This window comes from Lactuca virosa, chromosome 1 (assembly GCF_052849685.1).
Source record: "Lactuca virosa cultivar CGN04683 chromosome 1, Lactuca_virosa_CGN04683_v6, whole genome shotgun sequence".
Lineage (NCBI taxonomy): Eukaryota > Viridiplantae > Streptophyta > Magnoliopsida > Asterales > Asteraceae > Lactuca > Lactuca virosa.
In genome coordinates this window covers 178,328,199-178,347,032 of record NC_136426.1, presented here as the reverse complement: position 1 = coordinate 178,347,032, position 18,834 = coordinate 178,328,199, and the positions used below count along the sequence as shown (strand labels likewise).

The 18,834-nt window shown below is 32.9% G+C and overlaps 1 protein-coding gene across 1 annotated transcript; it reads left to right on the top strand.

Moving 5' to 3' along the window:
• Positions 1 to 1,944: 1,944 nt before the first annotated feature.
• LOC145161855 (F-box protein At2g27310-like) lies at positions 1,945 to 5,859 on the top strand. Its single transcript, XM_079081370.1, has 2 exons — positions 1,945 to 3,018; positions 5,793 to 5,859. The coding sequence occupies exons 1-2, from the start codon at positions 2,039 to 2,041 to the stop codon at positions 5,800 to 5,802; spliced, it is 990 nt and encodes a 329-aa protein (XP_078937496.1). The 5' UTR covers positions 1,945 to 2,038; the 3' UTR covers positions 5,803 to 5,859.
• Positions 5,860 to 18,834: the final 12,975 nt, after the last annotated feature.

The following is an 18,834-nucleotide window of genomic DNA, read 5'->3' as shown; positions in this document are numbered from 1 at the left end:
ACGAAACACCCTAAATAGACATTATATATCCTGTGATTTTTCTTAAATATAAGTATCCACACACACATAATGTCTTTGTAAATCACCATTGGCTTAATGTCTTAAATGTATCCACAATCTATATTTTATGGAGGACTTAAATGAAGTGACATTTTTAATTGTTATTCAATGAATTAAACTCTGTTATTATTAGATGTCATGTTGATGTTCAATAAATATAAAACTTAATGGTCATGAAACTCGTAAATATTTGATCAGGGGCGGACGCAGGATTTGATAATAGGTGTTGTCGGATTTTTTTCCAGTCAAACATAATATAAAAGTATGTTACTATTAATAACTTTTGTAGTTATGTTAATAGCAATGTACTTTTATTACTTTGTTTATTAAAACATTCTATTTTCACTTCTTTTTTATATTTATGGTACTTATAGCATCTTATTTTTGTTTTTTGTCAATTATAGCAATGTACCTTAAATATTATTTTGTTTTTTTCTATTATAACATCATACTTTTAATAACAACGTACTTTTATTAGCTTGTTTTGTATTATACACAATTTCAATTTCATATAAACCTAAACAAGTAACACAAGCATACATATTTCTATTATAGCATCATGAATTTAAACAAAACCACTTTAACTGATCAATTAAGCATTTTATCATTTCATGCACTCAAACTAATAAACCTAAACAAGTAACACAAACATACATATTTTACATTTTATATATACAATTTCATATCAACCTAAACAAGTAACAAAATCATAAATATTTCATATTTTATATAAACCTAAACAATATGAATTTCATATAAGATTTTATACATAGTTTCAATTTCATATAAACCTAAACAAGTAAATCAACAATTTACACATACAATTTCAATTTTATATAAACCTACAAAAATAACACAATCATACAAAGACCAAACAAGTAACACAATCAAACAATCATACAAGGACCAATTTCAATTTCATATAAACCTATACATACAATTTCAATTTCAACAAGAATTAGCAATAAGTCAATAACCTCAATTAAAACATAGCAATTTCACCGAGTCAATATAAAAACATATCAATTTCAAAAAATCTAAACAAATTGGTAAGATTTCAAAGTATTAATAATACTTGCTTCATTATTAGGCTAGGGCTTGGAGAATTACTTGGAGTCGAATTGAGCAACGACAACTGGGATTTGATTTTTGTTACTCACTCCACAATGCAGCCAACATAAAAAGATGAGGATGAATCGAAGATGGAGGCAACCAGAAGCGAAGTCGATTGTCGGCAGGAAGCATGCAAGCAGCGACGAGCGAACATAGGAGGTCACAGACCTCGTTTTTTCTTTTCCTTTGTGCTTCTGCCGAATTAGTGAGCCAATTAGATCAATAGATCCAATTATCCAAATGCCATTGGGCTATTTTTCCCTTTTTTATTTTTTTGGGCTAAAATTAATAGGATTAAAATTAAAGGCATTGGGCTACTAATTTTTGGGCATGGTTAATCCAATATGTCAACATTTTCTTTTTATGTAGTTGCCGGTTTTTTTTTCGTAGTTGCTAGTTTTTTTTACGAGTGTCACAAGATGTAAATAAATAAATAAATAATAAAAAAATTCCATTACATACACGAATTTTAGGTGTTGTCGGTGCCACACTGAGCACCTCTTTAGAACCGTCTTTGTATATGATAAATTATATTTTATAAATATAAATTATTGAATTTTGAAGACTTCAATCCATGTAGATAAATTTTGATATAATTATATAGATATCAATTGATAATATGGCTATTTCGTTAGAGATTGCAAATTTAGGTAATATGTCATCAGCAGCATTATGCTGAAGTACAAGGGCTACACTGAAACTATATTGAAGTAAATGGTTCTTTAATGAAATTTTTAGAAAAGGATACATGCCTCCGCGACTTGCCTTTTTTACATAAATCCCTTCTCATCCTTTCTATCATCGTACAACTCAGAAAGAGATTAATCCCCTCACTTCTGTCATTCAAGACCAAACGACCTAATCCATGGCGATCGCAGATATCCACGAAGATATCATCAAAACCCACATCTTGACCAGACTCGACGGTCAAACCCTCGCTGCTGCCGGCTGTGCATCTTCCCAGCTACAATCCCTCTGCTCTGATCAAAAACTATGGTCCGATATCTGCTCCTACAATTGGCCGTCCACCGTCGATCCTTTGGTAATCCAAGCCATCTCCAATTTCCCTTCTGGCTATCGTTCTTTCTATTCCGACTCCTCCCCATCCCCCACCCACCGTCTGACCACCACCACATCATTACTTTCAACCTCCCACATTATCTCCTCCGTCGACCTCAGATACCACGGCGAGCTGATCTTTTCCAAGGTTGAATCCACCAACACCACACCCAGCGACTGGTTCCAATCATCTCCGTTTCGTATTGATCTTCTTGAACTTAAAGAACTCGTACCCTCATCGATTAAATTCTCCGGCGACAATCAGGTGCTGGTATCCAATCTTGAAAAGCACATGACGTTGAGTTGGATCATGATAGACCCAACCCAGAACCGGGCAGTGAATCTATCAAACATAAAGCCTGTCTCTGTTTATCGGAACTGGTTGACCGGGAACATAGAGGTGACATTCGCCGTCGTGATCGCTCCCGACGTTCCCCTAGATGGTAACGATTACGTGAACTGCAATATACAGATTACATGCGGGGTAAAAGAAGGCGGACGAGAGTTAAACGTGAGTGGGGCTAGTTTAATGGTATTGGACATGGATGGCAAGTGTTTGAGTGGAAAGGAGAGTATGGTAATTTTACAAGGACTTGCGGTAGCCCAGCGGCGGAGGAGGAGGTATAGCGGCGGAGGAGAGGAGCAGAAAGAGAAGTACGACGAGTTCATTCAAAGAAGGAGAGAGAGAAAGGAGAAGGTGGAGAGGAGAGAGAGACGGCTTGACATTGCTTGCGTCGCCAGTGGGGTTGGAATCTTTATGGCATTTTGGTCATTTGCCCTCTCGTGGTAAATTCAACAAATCGAATTCAAACTCAAGACCTAAATTTCTTTATATTAACATAATAACATTCTTTTAAGGATCACGAATACACAATATTCTTTTATTATTTTGATTTATATGATATGATATGTTTTTTTATTGAAATTTATTTTGATAGGTATACGAAAATTACATTTATTATTGGCGACATATACTTGTATATGATTAATAGCTAATTCAATTATAATATGCAATAATGCAATATAGTTTGGTTTTATTTGATTTGGGTGGATATCGAAGGTCAAGAACCAAAAAAGGTGATTCAAAATTGATTAAATTGAAACCAAACTTGTCTATCCTAAAATCAAACCGATTTAATAGCTTGACCTCATGCCTTGGTTATAACCTCCCGTAGGCCGTAGTTTAGGACTTTAGGTTGCAACTTGATAAACAACTAAGGAGTAGTAGTCATGGCTTTGATGCATGCGTTACAACATTAGGTATAAGTGGTGTATTGATATGAAGAAATGAAATTAAAAAAAAAAATGAAATAGACAACAAAGTGGAATGAATTATAATATTGAATTTTTATGTTGGACAACTACGTGGAGGCGTTGAGTGGGGCAAAGTGGACAGATTCACATTGCTCAATTTTTTTATTATATATTTTTATTTAAAAATAAAAAAACTTATAATAACGATAAAAGTCTTTTTTTTTTCTGAAACGTCCTAAGCCTTTGATGATATTTAATTTCTTAGGACCGGCATGCTCCAAGCAATATAACAAATATTTCAAAATGTTATTTGTAACTAAATAAATAGAAAAAATAAATAAAGTAAAACTAATAAATAAAGAAAAACGTTATTCTATAAAGACATATAATATAAATATAAATAAATTCTAAAATAAGTAAAAGAATTGTTATGATGCAAGAAACTAACAAAATTAAAAGAATTACATGAAATCTTAAATATAATTGTAGTAACAAATAATTTTATATATTTTCAAAAATATAAAAATTAAGTAATAGAAAATTTATAGTTTCAAGAATTAATATTTATTAAAGATTATATAAACGGAAGTAATTTATTGTTATAATATGTAGTATTTCATTCTCTAAAGGAACAAAAAACACACCTCTCCCCATGGAATAAAAACCAACTTAGCAGTAAGAATCACATCTAGGGATGAATGTTTTATTTCATTCATTCGTGGCAACCAAACATGTTTTCCTTTTTCATTATATTGTAATGCTCCTTTTAATTCCATATTTGGTTAATGTATACAAAACGCTAGCTAAGATTTCAAGTGTGTAACACGGGGTAGAATGCCCATCCACGCGATCCAATCAAGGTGAGTTACATGGGTGTGTTGCCTATATAATATGTTCATAAGCAGGCCTGACCCTGACATTTCGGAGGCCTTGTGCAAAAACTAAAATTAGGGCTCACAAATATTTCCTGTAAATATTATTAACTACATTTGCTACCACTAATTCAAAACATAAAGTTGCTAAAAATCATCTCATAAATTCACTACCACAAAATAATGTCTTCATCACTCATTAGTAATCAAATAAAACTGTAAAACTGTTATAAACAACTTTTCAACAAAAAAAACAACCCATTACTATTTTCTAAACATTGACCTTCTAGCATTTTTAGAAGAAAATTCATCTATGAGACTTTCATAATCAATATTCTCAAGAAACTCGTTCTCAATCGAAATCAATGCCAAAGCGTTTAATCTCTCTTGAGACATGGTCGAGCGCAAATAAGATTTTAAAAGCTTTAGTTTTGAAAAACTTTTTTCCGCTGATGCAACTGTAATAGGAACAGTCAACAATATTTTGTATGCTAGACAAGAAACTGGATAAGTGTTCATCATTTTTAGGAAATTTAGTATTCCGTTAGCTGTATTGTGTTCAACCGGTAAATGTTTTTGTAACAACTTCAGTTTGTTGAATAAAACGCATCGGAGGCCAAATGTTAAAACGCATCTAAAATTGGAACCAAAAGTTATCGGGCTAATTTTATTTATTGATAAAACATAAAAATAGATTTTACAATAATACCAATACTATAACTATAAATTATCCTAAAAATTGGAGGCCCCCTAAAATCGGAGGCCTGGTGCGACCGCACCGCCGGCACCACCCCATGGCCACCACTGTTCATAAGGTGTAGTTGAGGGGAGAATATATATATATATATATATATATATATATATATATATATATATATATATATATATATATATATATATATATATATATATATAGAGAGAGAGAGAGAGAGAGAGAGAGATGAGCATGGGGTAGCCTCGTTTTTTTTTTGGGATAGGAATCAATGTAGGATAAAGATAGATGTTTGGATTTGTTTTTGACAGAAATTGATAGAGAGGAACAGAAGAACAATGAAAATTCCTTTTTCTTTGTTTGTTTTGACACAAACTGATGAATGAATGGATATTTGGTGGTGATGTTTTACAGTGAATTGATGGGTGTTTCTTGATCATCCATATCTCACAAAAAGTTTTTATCCTTGTATATATTATTTTAGAATGAAGTGTTGATTTTATTTGAGTTTAATCTTTTATTGAGTGTTCAGGAGGTAGAATGGCTGCAATGGAAGGACCAATAGGAGAAACAGAATTTGAGTGTGATTTTGGTCATAGTGAAACTTGGAATAATTCTATGCTTTAGCTGTTATATTTTACTTGATTAGCTGCTACATTTTTTTTTATTGTTTGAACAGAAATCATTGGGAGGAATTGGTGTTTGATTTTGATTCTTGACAGGAAAATATAGAGGGAAGAGGGGACATCGAATGGGTTATTCTACGGGATGAAGATGAACAAGGACCACCAATCTTCCAAAAAGAATGAATTATTCTAGAATAATAGTATATTCTGGCAGAATAATAGTATATTCTGGTAGAATGATTTATATATTTGTATTTCTTTGTTATTAATAAGTGTAACATTCTCATAGAATAGTATATAATTTTTTTCTTTTCTAAGAATGTAATGAAATTTTTTTTAACTTGTATCTAAAATTTTGTTATTCTTCAAGAAGTTCATTAAATCAAAATATATATTATATCAGAATGTGTATTCTTGTATGTATAATAATTTTTATTATTTTTCTATATATTGATAAACATATTCCGTCAGAATTTCCGAATTAGGAGAATTATCATCCATACAATCAGATTTTTAAAATTAATAGAATCTATTTTCCCTTAAAATATGCAACTTTTCCTTAAAATATGCAAATTTCCTTTATTAAATCTATATTAACTGACTAAAATACCCTTCTAGTTAAATTAGATGGTATTTTTCAATTATATTTAATTCAATAATATGTAATAACCACTTTCTTAAAATAAATAAAATGATTGGCCCACAATCATTCATACAATAACACAATAATTAGTTAGAATAGAATAACCTATGCCTATATATATATATATATATATATATATATATATATATATATATATATATATATATATATATATATATATATATGTATGTATTTTTCAATTATATTTAATTCAATAATATGTAATAACCACTTTCTTAAAATAAGTAAAATGATTGGCCCACAATCATTCATACAATAACACAATAATTAGTTAGAATAGAATAACCTATGCCTATATATATATATATATATATATATATATATATATATATATATATATATATATATATATATATATATATATATATATATATATATGGGGTCCGGTTCCGGTGAGAACTTTCTTTTCGACGAGGGCTCGTGAGAACACCTTAAAAAAATTGAAAAAAAAAATCTAAAAAAATACAAATCATAAAATCGAGCATAATATCCGGGAGAAAAAAAATTGGAAATTTTTTTTTGCATCATTAAAATTGAATCATGGATCATAAAAATTGAATCATAGATCAAAAAAATGATTCACGCTTCACTTTTAATGATCCAATTTTTTTCTCTCCGATATAGTATTATGCTCGATTTTATGATTTGTATTTTTTTTAGATTTTTTTTCAATTTTTTTAAGGTGTCCTCACGAGTCCCCACTTTAAAAAGAGTCATCACCTGATCTTATCTCTCTCTCTCTCTCTCTCTCTCTATATATATATATATATATATATATATATATATATATATATATATATATATATATTCGATCCTATTTTATCATGATTTGCATCAAGATATGATATTCTTTCGATAACATCGTCATTAATCTGGCTCGAATCCAACCAAATCTGATCCGCATTCAGGTGGATTGTAAGGTTGATTTGGATCTGGTCCTAATCTAATTTCGATCCCATTTGGTCCAATCTTAGATGAGTTTTTACCAAATTTAGGGTAGATTTGGATCCAAATTTTGGCAAATATGGTTTACTATGCAATATTAGGTTTGATTTCAATCGTAGGATATGGATCCTGTTATAATCCGGTGGATCGGATAAACTAAAAACTATTAAAAAGCTTAACGATTCTAAGGTCTCACATGATAGCATGGTCCATATTATGCTCTTTCTATGGTCACATGTGGTAACAGTGTCCATATTATATATGCATTCAAAGGTCGCACGTGCTAAAAATGTCAATATTATGCTTATTCTAAGGTCGCACGTGGTAACATGCATGGTCCACTTTATTCCTATTATATGGTCACAGGTGGTAACAATGTACAACTTATACACACTCTAAGGTCGTGTGTGGTAATAGGTTCCACTTTATTCACATTATAAGGTCAAAGGTGGTAATAATCTCCAACTTATACACACTCTAAGGTCGTGTGTGGTAATAAGGTCCATATTTTATGTGATATAGTCGCTTCATGGTAATTAGAACCACCTTTAATTTTACTTACATTATGAATACATATTTTTAGAGCATTTGCATGAACTTGGCATAGATAACTATGTATGTTTTATTGAGTTATTAGCATGTTCATCACTAGAACTTATAGGTCGGATGTTGCTAATACAAATTGATGGAGATATACTTATTGATTGATAGTTAGACATATTTTTTTTTGGAACAACAAATATAAATGTATACTAAACTACTCCTAAATTATTCCACCTATGTCCACAGTGGGACTTAAACCCTCGACCTCAAGGAGGGAGGACAACACCGGATACCGCTGGGCTAGAATCCCTTTTGTGATAGTTAGATATATAATGAGTATGAATTGATATGGGGATATTATTTGATACATTTTTTTAGAGTTGGAGTTTTACTTAATGTACTAGATTAACATTGGATAAGTAACACCATAAGATTTGAGTTTCTTTATATGGGCTTTCAACATGCCGTGATAATTTATAGTTTTAGATATATTGCCTTGTGTTATATTTTCATGTTATAAGGGTATTATAGTACGTACACATTTAATACCACATCGATAGAAAATGAAAATGAAGCAATTATTATAAGGGTTTGGATACATTTCCTCTTATGCCATCTTTTAATTAAACTCTGAAGTTCGTAATCCGATGAGAACTCTATGGTTAAGAGTGCTTAAGTGGGAGAATTTAGGATGGGTGATCTCCTTTGAAAGTTCTCTTTGGGTTCCTCCAAAGTGCATAATATATTGCTATGTATTTCTAGAGATGTAATAAATTATATTAGATCCATGGAATGGGTCGATGTGTTTGATGGGGATGTCATACATCATTGGGAGGGGGGGAGGTTAAAGAGGTGCACCTCTGATCCAATATCGGCTAGAAAGGAAAACAAAGCACTCCTTATAAACGTGTGGGTACCTTTGCTATGAAGATGTATTTTAAAATCATGATCTCCTTATAAAGTTCTCCTTTTTGGGTGCCTCAAAAGCAGACAATATCTTGACACGTTTTCCTAAGGATGTTACAAAGTATCTTATATATAAACCTTGATACATATGCTTATTCAATTACTGTAATGGTGACTCTATCTATTTGTAGTCACCATATTTCTCGAAAAGTCACTAAGATTTGTTTTATAAGGAAAGAATTTATAAAACGACTAACAAGGTGCTAGAAAATTACAACGGATCAAAAACATGTAAGGATTTTTAAACCGATATATCAAATCAAGCTTTTGGACCGACATCAACTTCAAATCTAATGAAACGAATTAGACACTATAAAATCAATCAAATTATCATGTATAGGATTTTTCTTTGAAAAATAGAAGCACTCTGAGACGCCTATATAGAATAAAATGTGGCTTGTGAAACCGAATCAAAGGGTTTCTCTTTTGCAGTATAAAGTTTTTGGTGTTCCGTCTAAAAAATATAATTTTTTGCCAAAACGAAATATGGAATTTAACATTCCACCAATGACCTAAAATAGACCTCATCAATTTCAAAACTACAAACGTTGTTATTAGATGATCCAATGATACTTTAACCTCATTACAAGGAGTACAAAAGGTATTATCAAAATCAACACTTTAATAAACAAAATTACCTTTGTAGGTAATCAATCTAGAAACACTCGTCAACTCAAAATGTTACATTTGATTGGAATCTAATAATTCCATTTAATCGAGACCCAACTGTTGGAGAAGGAAATGCTCTACAATGTTGAGTGATACCTAGGTTAGAATATTCCTTTTATTTTTATAAGATTATCTTCTCTCCTATAAATAAATATGGAATGACCAATTGTTTTTGGTGTACCAAAATATAGTCTTGTCTAGATAGAGAGAATGACTGGGAATCTCTCCCATGTAAATATTTCTTCATAACCTATCTATGAAACATCAAATTATTTGTTTCATTATGTTAATGATTGTTATATCAATTAAACTTTATGATCTTTATTATTTCTCATTCTATCATATAAAAATGGATTCAACAATTGGTATCACAGATTGAGTCGTTTGTTCTACGAGGAACGATCTCGATTGGCTAAAACAATCTTGAAGTTTTTTCTGTTTAAGTAAATGTTTTTTTTCAAATTCACAACCTATAAATTTTCATGATGATTTTTTTGTTTTGTTTTTTTATTGTGTTGATTCGATCTATTAAAAAATAATTTTTGTTGTTGTAGTTTTTCATTTATAATCTATTGTGGTTTCAAGATCATCAAGAAAAAAATTTATGCTTTAGATGAAGAATAAGAAATATATTTTGTCTTTGATATGTTTGATCTATTTTACTCCATAAACATCGTTGTTATAGAAGAGATAAAATATCTTAGGTATTATAAATAGACTTGCTTTGAAAGAGATATTGTGTAACATTCAAAATTTATGGCTAATTTTTTTTAGTTAGTTAGATAGTTTATAAATAAATAAATAAAATACTTTAAATAATAAAAATTAATCATATTTTAAGTAATGTAAAGTTTAGAAGATTATATTTTGAAATTACAACTTTTTAAAGTTAAGGACTAAAAATGTCAAAATGGTGAAAGTATGTTAGATCAAAGGAATTGACTCACTTAAATGAATCATGGACCCTTAAATCATGAAATGGAAGGAGATGACTAAAATATATAACTCGCAAAGTTAAAAACAATTAGTTGGTGAAATGAGACCATTATTGTCAAATTATGAGGAAGTCGGGTGGAAATCGAAAATTAATTATATGATGCAATCATCCTCCTTATTTAAGTTAAAACAATATTTTATAGCTTGGGGGAAGATGAAGATGGTGATTTCATGGTGCAATGCTTCAGAGACTTGATTTCAAGCAATCATAGATTAGTTAAATGGAACCACATGTCAATTTCATGATGAATTGTAGGCTTGGGTTTTGTTTTCTAACCTTTCTCACATGGTTGATGTAACGCCCATAATTTTACCATTTGAAACCATATAAAACTTCTATTTTCACCACTTTTAAACATTTCAAATGCATCATAATAAGAGTTGCTAGGAAAGCAATAGTAATACGGGAACCCCGTTCATAATAAGAGTTGTTAGGAAAGCAACAGTAATATGGGAAACCCGTTCATAATAAGAGTTGCTAGGAAAGCAACAATAGCATATCGTGATAAGAAGGAAAATGACAATAAAAGAAAACAAACCAGTAAAGTCTCTATTTAAGCAAGCGATAAGTAGACAGGTTCCTATGAAAACAATTATAGTACCCTACAAACGGGAAAAGTAGTATTAACCCCATTGGGAACAACAAGTAACCTTCTTGCTATTGTTTCAAGACAACAACCCTACAATGTTAACCTTGATTGACCCGAACACTATTCAGACCATGATTCAGCATCAAGTCTCTGATGCATTAGGGAATCTCAGAGTTAATAAGGATGAGGGAAGAAATAGGAAAGGTAGCGAAATGAGAAGAACCTATCAAGATTTTCTTAACAGTAAGCCGGTATTTTTTTTATGGAGACAGGGGAGTAGATATTTTGATCCATTGGACAAAAGATATAGAAAGAAAGTATGCTAGTGAACATAGAGTTAAGTTTGCAACATGCATGTTCAAGGGAAGATCTCTCCTCTGAGTAATCAAGTTAAGGCTTTGGGCGTAGACAAAGCCTATGCAACTCCCTGGGAAGAGTTAAAGAAGAAGATGATAAAGGAATTCCATTCGAGAAGAGACGTGGCACGAGCAGAGCAGGAATTCAATCATCTGAGCACCACGGAGGCAGTCCTATCTTTCTACACGGTACGCTTTGAGTACCTAGTCACCATATGCCCTGAGTTGGTTAACTAAGAGATCCAGAAAATCAATGCATATCTCCAAGGGTTAAATCCCCATATCAGAGTCGAAATGCAATCACACCAGCCCAATACCTATGAGGAAGCTAAATATTTAGCCTTCAGTCTCAAGGAGCCTATGCCTTAGAACCAAAGAAGGAGTAAGAAGAAATCCAAAGAACTTAAGAAGAGGTGGGAAGGAATTGTCAAGGGCAAATCTAGTCGGCCCTTGTGGAAAAAAAGATAGGAAAGGAAGCCTCATGAGAGATCACTAACTTCACCAAGGGGATACTTGGGAAGACTCCCCTTGTTCAGTAATTGCAGAATTCATCATCTGGGAAAATGTAAGAAGTTTAGGTGTAACAACTGCGAAAGACCAAGGCGCATCACAAACGTTTGCAAGAATCAACCAAGAAAATTACACCCTTTTTTTGCAAATAAAACGTAATATAATGGTAAAAGGGGTATCGATCCTCAGGGAAATGGTTGTATTCAATCACCAATGCAATCCAATAGAACTAGTGTAAATAAACTAACTACAATTAAACTAAAAAGGGGGGCGTTGTGATTGCTTGAAAACTAAAAGACTTGAATAAATAAAAAGCTTGCAATTAAGCAAGATGGTGAGATGCTCAAATATTAGGAGAAATAGTTAACCAAGGCAATTCAACACAATGAACATTTGTGTGTTTATCATTAGGATTCAATATGAAGCTTATCATTCATCCCAAATTGGTTATAGCAATCATGAAGCATGATATTCCACGATTCCTCATATGTAGTATGGAGGTTGGGGAAGCCCACAACACACCTTCTTAATCAAAATCAAGGATTCAATTGAAGCAATTGAACCCAAGAAGTTGATTAGCCTTAAGAATGAAGGAATCCCCAATTCCTAGAGGATGTCAATGCTTACACATCCATAAAGGAGTCATGATTCATAAGTTAGAGATGATTTCTACCATCATAAAGCCCTTGTTCTAAGTAAATTCAATGATTCAATGCTAAACCAATGAAATAAACCAACAATTTCTCATTCAAGTACCAAGCTCATGATCAAAGTATTAAACAAGCATAATAAATATGAACTAGAATCATAAACATAAGATAAATGACACTTAAGCATGAATCCTGCAAAACCCACAAATATCCAAGGGTTTTAGCCAAAGTTAACCAAAATAGAGAAACTAGTCACTCATGGCAAAAAAAAAATAGCAATCACAATAGTGTTTTTGCATCAAGAAACTAACAATTACTTTGAAAGATGAGAAGAATGTGTATCAAGCTCCAAAAATTGCCTACAATGGTCTCTAATGGTGTCAAATCGAAGAATGAGCTGCTAGATTTAACCCCCCAAGTAAATGGTGAGCAAAATGACCAAAATGCCCAAAAGTGTGCAGTTGCGCGGGTACCCTCGCAAGTGTTGCGCGACTGAGACTCCACCCTCGCAAATAGTGTTGGAATGCTATTGGCTTATTTTTCTCCACTACTCACCCCACTACCCAAGATTCCCTTGGTCCCCTCCACACCTCACATGATTCAAATTTGACCAATCATCTTCAAGCTTTAAATATGGATAGTCCAAGCCCAAAATAAGAATCCATGACCCATCTTCACAAGCCCACTTCATCCAAGTCTTCAACTTTTTAAGCCCAAATCTCCTTTGACAGATCCGTAAAGCCCAATAATGCATCGAAAAGCCCACCAAGCCTAACTGCAGTCAAACCGCAACCGCAACGAGCTCCAAAACTGTAGTTGATTTGATTATGATGGCATGTGTGGAATAAGAAAAGATCTAGTGAATCATCATGTAAACTCAAGAACACAAGGAGTAAATAAATCTGTGTAAGCTCATATTAGATATAGAAAGGATATACAAATGGGTTTGTACAAAGTTTCTCTCTCTAGTCTAACTCTCCAAATGGTTCCTTACATAATGGGAGTCACTCACTTCCTATTTATAGGAAAGACTCAACCCATTTACACATACAAGAGGGTAAGCCTAAAACACTACATCCAAGAGTGACTTTGCACCCTAACATTCTCCCCCTCAAAGTTAGGATTGGATGTCCGGCTTCAATCTCCAACGAGCTAGCGCGATCAAGACCAAACTCCCCCTCGAAGTAACATCGGTCTTCAAATCCGCAAATGAATATTCGACAAACCCGAGAAGCTTCGAATACCCATCATTCTCCCCCTTTTTATAATCAAAAAATGATTATAAAACCCACTAAGGGTGAGAAGCGCCCGAGGAATAGTCTTCACGATACTCCCCCTTGATTTGTACCAAAAATGAATCACCAAAAATCTTGCACGGAAAAACAATCACGAAAAAGCCACAAAAAATTTCCAATTTATGAATTTTTTTGACTTTTTGGGTGAAAGTTGCAAGATTTTTCAAAAACTGGGTAAAAATCGTCACTTTCTGAAACTTGCAGGGACCCATTGCACCCAAAACAGCCAAATATGCAAAACTCTCCCCCTTTTCCAAAGCTGGGTAGAAAGCGTCAATTTGCACAAACTGCAGGGGCTTGAAATTATTTTCTTCAAATTTCAGCAAAAACAGTCCTTTTTCGAATTTGGGTATGAACCGCCAAACATTCGAAGCCTCAGGGACTATTTTCGAAAATTCTGCCATTTGTGCTCCAAACATACGAAGAGTTGTCCCAAACATTCGAAAATTCAGAAAATTTTCGAATTTAGGTGAAAAGTGTCAAACATTCGAAACTTCAATTAATTGTGGAGGTTGCCAAATATTCGAAAGTTCAGGGGCTGAATTCGAAAATTCTGATTTTTCATTCCAAAACACGAAACTTTGCCTTCGTACGAAACTTGGAAAAAGTGTTAAACAATCGAAATTTTAGGGGCCATTTTCGTAACATTTTCCATTTTTCTTCAAAACATACGAAACATGTACCATCTTTCGAATGTTTATAAAAGGTGTTAAGCATTCGAAAGGTTAAGGACCATATGCGAAACTTTTTCTTCTTTCCCAAATTCGTATCCCAGGCAGTTCCCTTCCCTTCGTACGAAATCACCTTTATCATTTTAACGAAAATTTTCACAGGTTTCCCTTCGTACGAAACTTCATCCAAACACACGAATTCGAAGGCATTCGAAGCCTCTTAATGAACAATAACCTCTTAATCATCCAACCTCTGAATCGAATTTACTCACTGCTCATTTTATCATTCGTTCCTTACAGTTCTTCTCCAATTCATCAACAGCAAAGTTTCGTTCAATTTTCTCTACCCAATCAAACGAAATCACAGCACCATATGAACGAAAATTTTCACTTCTTTCGTTCCCAATAACCCCATCTGTTGCCCTTCGAATCTTATTCACCCAATTCTAAACCTTCAAATCACAAAAGAAACTTTCGTACATCACACTTCGTACCAATCGTTCAATCTAAACCGATGATGAACCCTTCGAATCTTCATCATTATCAATTCTCATTCCCAGATCGATTGCTTCATCTATCAAGACCATTTGAACAATCCCAAGTCAACATCTATTCTTCGTACATTAACTCCATTTGACTTTTCCCAAACCTTCTCCTTCAAACACCGACTCAATCTTCGATTAACGATTCCAACACATCGATTGTCCCTTCTTACGAAATCAAACACCCATTTTCGTTAATTGATTCACCGACTCAAGATTTTACATCTCAGTTCCAAACTTTCGAAATCGACTCCAAACACAGCTACAATTCCAAACCTTGATCATCAACAATTCGACCATTTGCAAAACTGAATTCGATCTTTCATTATTTGTATCTTATTTTTCGAAATCAGTCAATACCAACAATTGACGTCTCAAAAATCAAAACACTTCACTCGAATATCAATTGCTTCTAAAATCATTTCGTCATCAAGAAACGAACTCAGAACCAATTTCATTTTCCAGTTCCAAAATCGACTGTCGACAAACGCTAAAATCGATTATCTCAATTCGATTTAGATCAAACCAGAAGTTTCAAATCCTTTTCACCATTTATTCATGTGCTATTCACTGAGTTCATCAGAACAACATCAAAAAGTTTTCATCTGTTCTTCATCACCATCATGAGTTCTTGACCAAGATCATCAAGATCCAAGAACCAATTTTTGATTTCTAAACTTTATCTTGAACAAAATCGATTTTGTCATAGACCAAATTATATGAAATCGATTACCACTTGCAGATTAACAAACAACCACCATCGATTATTAGAAACGATGGAACGAAAATGAAAATCAAGAACAAGAACTCAACAGATGAATCGACTTGGATTATCAAGATGTACAACTCGTATATGCATAGAATATAAAATACGCAAGAAGTGATCATGCGACTCAAGAATCAAACAAGAAAATATTGATTTCAATATAAATCGAGTTTCGATTTTATTGATCTTGACTTTAATAGAGTTTTGATAAACCGAATCTACGTTTTAGACTCGATTGTTCAAACTCCGATTTCATTGATTTTGAGTGAAACACCGATTTTCACAAAAGGATTATGGATTGTCGATTGGGCTAATGAAGTAAAGATGAACAGTAATCATTTGGGCTCAAATATGCGAATCAACAATATGGGCTCAATTCAATTATCGAGAGATGAACAGTGAATTTTGAATATATGGACTCAGTCAAAAAATTGGATGAACAGTGATGAACTCGAAAATTTGAAAAGAAAAAAAATTTGGAAATATGATTTTGATTTTTGGAATTTTGATCTTAACAAGAATAATTGGATCAACTATGAGGTTGAAACAGATTAGATCCAATGAGGCAAATCGATCAAAAATGAAAAACGAAAAATACGAATTGAAATCATGGACGTTTTGGAATCCATTTGAGAATTTGTGATACCTTTTTGACGAATCGAGTTCCGTTTTCAACGAACGAATCAAATTTAGCAGATCTTGGTTCTTTTGTTGGAATGAGAAAATCTCCAATTTGAACATTGTACCACCCACTATGCGAGATGTACAACTCGTTCTTCGTGTTCTTCGTGTTCTACAACGATCTAAGAACATCTTCAAAAGAACCACCAACACTTTTGGGTTTTGACTTCAAATTCAATGCAACACTTGGAGATTGTTGCTTTGGAACCCAAATTTGTTTCACGGATTTCGGCTTCATACCATTTAACGATTTTTGTGAGTAAACCCGCTTGTTCTTCCAATTAATCTTCTTCATCTTTTTCTTTCTCATCTTTTTGCATCTTGAAGACTTGATTTCATGAACAAACCCGCTTTCCACAACATCAACTTTGTGAGTTTGAATCAAATCTTTTGGAGTTTGATATTTGTGAATTTTTTGGATCACCGACTTCCGATAAGGAATCATTCCTTCAAACGAATCACAAGAACACAAAATATTATCGGTTTGAACTCCAATTGAGCAAAAAACCTTTTCATCTTGAAAATCAACTTGAACTCCTTTTTCTTGAACATCAAGAACATCAAGAACACGATAATCATCATCAAGAACGTCTTCGACAAACTTAAGAGCATGAAGATCACTTGGGTTTTCAACAAGAGAAATGTATCTCTTATTAAACAAGTCTCTTTCTTCTCCTTCCTCTCGATTCTTGCTACGAGCTATCATGAACATGGAAAGATCATACAAACATTCAATCTTCGAAAGTTGTTGAAATATCAATCTTCCATGATCATCTTTCAAACCTCCATAAGAAACCAAAGAATCCCATGAAATTAAACCTCCTTTCAACAATAATCCATAGAATTAAAATTCGTTGACTTTGTATTTCACACTTTCAATGATTACAACCCAAGAATCATATTCCAAACGCACCATGATCACAAAAACTTGAAGATTTCTAGAGAGAGAAAGTGATTTTGAATGGGTTTTATAGAAAGAGAAAGTAAAAATCACTTGAATTGTAGTGAAGAAAATCGAATTATGAATAGAATCAAAGATGAATTCAGTTTCTAGAATCCAAAAACTCTCTAAAACATGAAGATCAGAGATCAAAAAATTAATCACCAAATCGAGAAAGCCATCATGGATCAATTCTTGATCAAATCAAGAACACCCGCTCTGATACCAATTGTAGAGGTGTTGATTATGATGGCATGTGCGGAATAAGAAAAGATCTAGTGAATCATCATGTAAACTCAAGAACATAAGGAGTAAATAAATCTGTGTAAGCTCATATTAGATCTAGAAAGGATATACAAATGGGTTTGTACAAAGTTTCTCTCTCTAGTCTAACTCTCCAAATGGTTCCTTACATAATGGGAGTCACTCACTTCCTATTTATAGGAAAGACTCAACCCATTTACACATACAAGAGGGTAAACCTAAAACACTACATCCAAGAGTGACTTTGTACCCTAACAAAAACACTGCAAAATATCTCATGCAAAATAGAAAGTACCCGACACGATCCATGATAAAGAAAATAAAGAATATACAATGCAATACCAATATAAAGACCTAAAAATTCTAAAATAAACTAATAAAAAGAAGGAAATAAAATAATCAATCAAATCACCCCAAGCTTAAACCTAACTTGTCCTCAAGTTAGAACAAGACTAAAAATGAGCTGGGGATGAGCTAAACTAAAAATGGAAAAAGAAAGATACCATAGAACTTGGTCAAAATCTGTCAACATGGTCAGAATCAGTCTTTCATGGACCCTACACATCTTCAAAATGTTCCCCGCTTTAGATCCATAAATCATATTCTCGAACCACTTGAAGGGCGAATAGATCACGTCTGGATGTAGTCGCGGTGTGCAAGATAAAGGAAACAGAGGATGCATTCAGTGGGGGCAGTAATCACCAATCCAGACCATAATGCATGAAGGAAAGGCGCCTCTTCACACACGATGATTCCTATATTAGTAACAAAATAGGGTTTTGCAGCACGGCCTCCGGGCAAACATCCGACTTTTGGGGCTTCTCCCTTGTATTGTCCTTTATGTTGGATTAGATGTCTAAGTCCATAACTATTATTGGTATGTACTCGACCCGAGAGTAGCATGGTCCATTTGGGTTGCATAACACCAAGACAATTTGTTAGGATGGATTCTTGAGAGAAGGTTATATATGATTTATTAATATATTATAAGTTCTAATGTATTAATATGAAATCATATGTTTTAATTAGTATTGATCAAGAATTAATTTGGAATTAATTTAGTGATCAAAAGAGACTAATTAAATCTATG